Source organism: Triticum aestivum, chromosome 6B (genome assembly GCF_018294505.1).
Source record: "Triticum aestivum cultivar Chinese Spring chromosome 6B, IWGSC CS RefSeq v2.1, whole genome shotgun sequence".
NCBI classification, from domain to species: Eukaryota; Viridiplantae; Streptophyta; class Magnoliopsida; order Poales; family Poaceae; genus Triticum; species Triticum aestivum.
Window position 1 is genome coordinate 627370690 of NC_057810.1, and position 6437 is coordinate 627377126.

Genomic DNA, 6437 nt, shown 5'->3' on the forward strand with positions numbered 1-6437 from the left:
TTAAACATGCAGGTTACGTAGGTCTTCGTAGCGGTCTTCATAGATGTAGGATTATCGAAAATAGATATGGTCCAACCTTCATTCTAGTCCCCACTAGCCGCGAGACTTGTTGTGTCTCTTTGTGAGTTAACATTCATATAAATATTAGTGTAGTTGACATGGATATTTCTTGTCTTTTCATGAGTTAACATTTTGTTTATTGTAAAAATGAATTAATCAGTACTAAGATAAGGTATATGAAATAGCTTTTTGTATGAAATATATAAAAGGACTTGTAAAAGGAAAACCGAGAGGGTTGAATCTTTTTCTTCTTGTAAAGTGAGAGATGACTCGTGGGTTATTCATAAGACATGATGGTGTGTCGTGCACCCCGCCTACCCACCTGGGTATAATACTTGGATCAAGAATGGTGTATTGCATCTCATATATGTGTGTTAAGTGGCAAACAATGCGTTGCATAGTTGATAACTGTTGCGAAAGTGGTGCCCACACACCCCATACTCGGCGTCATCCCACGATTGGTGGGTGGTCATTCCACGTCAGTGAAGCGTCAATCCCGCATGGATGTTAGGCACTACTCCGCGCCTACGCAAAGTGTTAATCCAGATGAGGTACTCGCCAGAATTGTGGGGCACATGTTGAGGGTGTGTCTGACATAAAGGGTATTCTCGTCGACGTCCATCAACATTGTTTCAACTTAATTTTACCGGTATTAGTCAGTTGGAGGCAATTGGTTGGTCTGCTTTTTATCCGTGAGAGCGCTTTATTATTTCTCAACATGTTTTCGGTATTTCCACGCTAGTTTATACTCTAGCTCTTAATATGGAGGAAAAATGAGATAACTTCCAAGTGTTGGATTTTCATGATTGACACTACCCTTCCCCTTCCGCATCTCATAGTGGTCAGGTGGACAATGAGGACGATAACAACCACAACCACACCGAAGAAGTAGCAAAAGAGGAGGGGGAATATGGTGTTGGCGTGATTTATAAGAAAGATAGGTAAAGCCTGACGGGACAAAGGAGAAGTGATGGTGGAAAACGGGTAGCCGTGAGGAGTAGATGGATGTAACATCTACTGTCGCCATCAACCTTGGGGGTTATTGGCAAAATCATAGGTTGGGAGGCACTGTTCCCAAACCGTTGACGAAAATAATGAGATGACTATGCTTTCTCTTCCCTTATTCATACATCCTTATTCATACATCGATGTCATTATCCAAGTTACCTCAAAAGCAGGTATAACAACAGAACCATCCATCCAATCCCTCTTATAAGAAGGACAACTCCAACAACTTAAGATGTCGTCACTAGAATTATTGATGTAGCCTAAATATGCAAAATAAACATATGCGGATATACCAATAGAATAAATCTAACTACAATTAGGTAGAGTGATGATAGAAAGAAAACATAATGTACAAGGTAAACCTTTGACATTGATTGTCCATTTGTGAGTTGACAATTGCTTTGGAATGAAAACGAACAACCAGCGGCAAGACGAAAAATACAAAACAACGTAAACCTTTGACATTGATTGTCAATTTGTCTTGACCATCTCAATCCGGGAAGGCCTGAGCTGTGACGATTCACAGTTGACGTCGATGAAACCCCTCCGTTCCATCCCAGCCGTCCAGCCCCAGCCTCCCGTTCCCAAACTCAAACCCCCACGCCGACGCTCGCCGCCGGCCGCCGGAGGGCCATCGCCGATGACCACCCCCGGCGCGGCCATGCCCCCGAGCTTCAAGCGATCCTCCCCCAGGAAGAAACAGCGGCCCCGCAGCCGCCTCCTCGCCGCTGACTTCGCCGCCGGAGAGGCCGAGGCTGCGCGGGCGCTGGTGGCGGCCAGGTCCACGCCGTCACCCCTCTCACCGCCGGCGGTGTCCCCGCACTCTCCTGCATGTGTAGCGCTGCCTCGCGAGTTCTTCGAGGTGGATGCGCTCGACCTCGCCCCCCGCCTCCTCGGCAAGCTCCTGCGGCGCGACCAAGTTGTCCTCCGCATCACCGAGGTGCTCGCAATCTTTTCTTTTCTTTTCTTTTTCGCGTAGAGAGGTGCTTGTACTTGACAAAGGCCGCATCTTGCTTGATCAGTTGATGTTGCAATAACTGCAGTACATTTTGGTTGAAATGTGCTATCATCTTGTGTAATTCTAGTGTGGTACCATGAGGATACGTTATTTCTTCTCAAACTTAGCAGAGTAGTATCAACTTGTGTCAATTTTTGATCTATTGTTCATCTTGGTTTCAGGTGGAGGCTTACAGGCCAAACGATTCCGCGTGCCATGGCCGGTTCGGCATCACGGCCAGAACTGCTCCTGTGGTAAGGCTGGTGCTTCCTGTCATTGTTGATCTTGTGAAATCGTAATAGGGAGGATTTTGACCTTTGAGACTCGCTGAGGTTTTCCTCATTCATGTGTTGTAGTTTGGACCAGGAGGGCATGCATATGTGTACCTATGCTATGGACTCCACATGATGCTCAATGTTGTTGCCGACAAAGAGGGCGTTGGAGCTGCTGTTCTGATCTGAGCGTGTGCTCCAGTTAGCGGTATGCACTCACTAACTGCACGATATCTAGCTTTTGTACATGCACAGATGTACTAACAACGAGTGAAATAACCAAGGATTTGGCGTGATTTGGTTTGAACCTTGACTGAAAATTCTGTGAGGTGCCCATTTTCTTGGATAGAAGATAATATTGTAATCACAATTTGTTTGCTTTAGTTGAATGTTAGGGGCAATAGTGGAGTCGGTTCATTATTCCTGATATTTTTTCTTCACCCTAACCATTGCTGAATTACACTTCTTAGTTGAGGAACTATGCTAATCTGAGTTAGGGAGTATGTTTCTCTAAGGATGTGTGATATATACCTAGTTTCTTTTGTATAATTGGTATGTATAGTATTTGTTTAGATTTACTTTTGTCGCCCCACTGCCAAAGGATGGGAGTTTACAAGGCATAATTATGTGAGCAAGAGGAACATAGAAGATATAGCCATCTTTGCTCCCTATGTTTCCTAATTCCATAAATAACTTCGTCCTATATTACCCCTAATTTGAGAAAAGAAGCAAACTGAGTTTGTACATTAGACAGCTGGAGTAGAAAATCATATACCAAATGCCAGTTATACAAATCAAATTGCTATTTGCACGACAAAATGATATTCTTTTGTGGCAAACTGACAAGGCATGCTTTTGGCTGTGTAAAAAGGCCATTTATCACCTGTCAGCGCTCCTTTGCAACATCTAGCTTGAGCTGTTAATAAAAAAAAATCTAGTTTGAGCTGAATGCCGCTACTTCACATTAAAATTTCTGTAGGACTGGAACTTATTCAGCAACGTCGTGGCCAACAAACCGAGAAGCCTATCCTACTTACAGGACCAGGAAAGGTCTACACTTCTCGACAGCAAAGCTTTTGTTTTCTGAATTATGGTTGTTGCTATAACACTGTATCATAACTGTTCTTGCCTTCTTATTCAGGTCGGCCAAGCTCTGGGTCTTTCCACCGACTGGTCGAACCATCCACTATATACACCCAGTAAAACCGAGCTATCTCCAATATTTCCTGAATTTGTGAGATGTCGTCAATGCATATTTATCCACCATTTTGTTTTCTGTCTCAGGTGGGTTGGAAGTTCTGGATGCACCAGAACCTGAGAACATTTTGGTTAGCCCCGTGTCAGAATCGAGTATGCATCGCCGAGCATGTCATGGCGCCATGGAGGTTCGCGGTTGCGGGCACCCCATGGATCAGTGCCCCGAAGAACACTCTCAGACCACGGTGAAGACCCGGATATGGTGGAAAAGAGTGACTCAGCCTTAACAACTCACCCAATCTGATGGCGGCACTTTTGCGTTGCCAAATGCACTGTGTTTATTGCCCACTGAAAAACATGCCATGTATTCTATGATCTGGTCCATCTAGACCAGCTGAAATGAACAATTTGTACATACGTAAGAAGCTTTTGAACACACCAGAGAGGTAGAGCAATGTCTCTTGATCATGTTTCATACATTATATGATGAGCCAGGAGTTGTACTGATTATTCGTCGCCTACCCAGCTTGTTTCCAAATCCAAGGCTGAACCATCTCCGAGTCACATTGCGGAGCAGAGTGTCATTCACCTCGCAGAACCTGTGCGGCCAACCAGCCGGCTCGACCGCCTCAAACCCTAAACCCGGGGTCCGGTCATTGGAACGGAGGTTCTTCTTTTCTGTCCAATTGACGGTGTATGTCGAAGCCCGGCGGCGGAATTTCACCTTGAACTCGTCCCAAGCTTGGTACTTGTAGTGGTTCACGTGAACTCGCGTGTTCCATTTGCTTTGAAACCCTGGTTGAAGCATGAAGTAGTGGACCGAGTTACTCAGCGACCGGTCCATCGCGTCGAGCCGGACCAATGACTTGCGTCGCTCCATGATCTGCCTTCGGCATGTGTAGCCTTGGGTGACCCCCTCCTTTGGGTGCGCGTTCTGGCCTGAGGGGCCGAAATCCGCGCACCACATGGACACCTGTCCAATGTCTTTTTCGACGGTTGTGATCGAATGGAGCATAGATTTTGTCGGGTTCTCCGAATGGACCCAGTGCGGGGAGAAGATGAACTCGTCAACGTCGATGAAGACCATCCACTCGCACGAATCTCGATGCACCGCGGCGCCGTGGGATAGCGCGGCCTCTAGAGTTTTGGGCCAGGGCCAGGTCATGGTGAAGATTTCGAATCCGTCCGAGGTGAGATGGCGCACCTGGTCCACCAGGTCATCCTCGCTCCCGTTGTCGTAGACGTAGAACCGGTCCACGCCCACGGCCGCGTGGTAGACGACCCACTCCCGCAGGAACTTGGCCACGTCGCGGACCATGGTGCAGGCGCAAATCAGCCTCTTCCCTGACGTCGTTGATCCAGTAGTCCGCGAGTCGCGACGACGTGGAGGATCGTAGGTGGCCAGTGAGGGGATGGGCTCCTCGCCGACCACGGCAAGCGTGACGCGGAGCTCTCGGTATACCGGAGCCGTCGCCGGCGGAGGTGGGCACCGGAAGACTTGCTGCGCCGAGGTGGTGGCCGGCAGCGAGGCCACGGCGTTGCCGGCGTCGCCACGGTAGTACAGGCACCGGATGTCTGCAGCCGCACGGTTGACTTTTTTCCGTCGGTTGACGCCCTTGGCGAATACGAGCACGTCGCCGCCGTCGACCACGACGGACTCGTACACGATGCGGTTGCTCCACTTCAGCATCTCCGGCGAGCGGCCTGTGGCGCCATCGTCGGCGTTGATGACCGTGGAGACGGGGAAGAGCACGAGAGGCGCGTCGTGTCGCTGAGTCCGCGCTGGCTCGGGCATGATGCATGTGTAGGCGTGGCGGCCGGACGCCGGCAGTGGCCCAAGCGCGCGCGCCGGGGAGGACGCCCCGCCCCGGAACATACACGTGGCGTTTTGCACGGGTGCACTGGCGGCGTCGGGTCGTCGGACCAGGACGATGACCTCCCAGCCCGGAAGCAGCACGGCCTCCGTCCCCGCGCCCGCCGGCGTGGCTGTCCCAGCTCGGACGGCGCGGAGGCCGAGGGGCAGCCAGCGCGGCGGCACGAGCAGGGCGCGCGAGCGCGTGTCGCGCAGAGGGAATGCGACGAGGCCGGCCTGGACGCAGATGAAGAGGAGGAGCGCCGTGACGGAGAGGGCCGCGGCGGCGGCGTGCCGCCGGCGCGACTGCATGGTGCTGGTGCCTGTCCAGGCAGACTAGATGACGCACGGTTGCGGCGGCGACCGATGGGAATTACACGCAGGAACTGACCAGGTCCGTCTCCTGCTTGCAGTTCGCTGGGCCGATCGGTTAGTGGCTTGCACGGATTGGACACTGCGAGTTAAACGAAAGCGATGCCCATTTTGTTTTAGCCACCCACGAGTCCATGGCCACGACGACGACGATGACTGCTGGAGTACGAGTCTACGACTACTAGTGCTCGTGCTTACTTTGCAAATCAGTATCGTGCGAGCGATTATTGGCATGCGTTACGTCGCCACCGAGTACAGTGAGTGTAAGCCACGTTGTCTAGTTGAATCAAACCGGATAGTCAGTGCAAGATCGAAGAAAATCTTTGAGCACACGGATGGCTGGTCGACGGGATGATTGCCGCTTGACGGGAGTGCGGTGCGACAACGAGCAGGTTAGTTCTCACGCATGCCGATCGCTGCTAAAGTAATTTTTGGGTTGTGGTAAAGCGTTGTGAGGATTGGACTACGGTTTTGGGAGGCGGACAGAAGGATTTGGGGCCGTAGTTCATACGGGTTTGGGGCGGCATACAGAGGGGGTTGGGTGGCGTACAGAGGGGTTTGGAGCAGGATTTCTGAATTTCGTATGAGGATGCTGCTGCACCTGATGTGTGCTTCCTGCAGGCCAATGCCCTGTTTCCTCCCAGGTCAATACGGCCAGTGGCCAAGCTAGAAATTTTGT

The 6437-nt window shown here is 50.6% G+C and overlaps 1 protein-coding gene and 1 pseudogene across 1 annotated transcript; one reads left to right on the forward strand and one right to left on the reverse strand.

Moving 5' to 3' along the window:
* Window positions 1–1579: 1579 nt before the first annotated feature.
* Window positions 1580–3783, forward strand: LOC123138376 (DNA-3-methyladenine glycosylase-like; annotated as a pseudogene).
* Window positions 3784–3854: 71 nt separating this feature from the next.
* Window positions 3855–5828, reverse strand: LOC123138375 (glycosyltransferase family 92 protein RCOM_0530710-like). Its single transcript, XM_044558342.1, has one exon. The coding sequence runs from the start codon at window positions 5696–5698 to the stop codon at window positions 4007–4009; it is 1692 nt and encodes a 563-aa protein (XP_044414277.1). The 5' UTR covers window positions 5699–5828; the 3' UTR covers window positions 3855–4006.
* Window positions 5829–6437: the final 609 nt, after the last annotated feature.

What these genes read in the sequence shown, in the direction of transcription:
- LOC123138375 (XM_044558342.1), bottom strand. Translation starts at nt 5,698, where the DNA reads ATGCAGTCGCGCCGGCGGCACGCCGCCGCCGCGGCCCTCTCCGTCACG.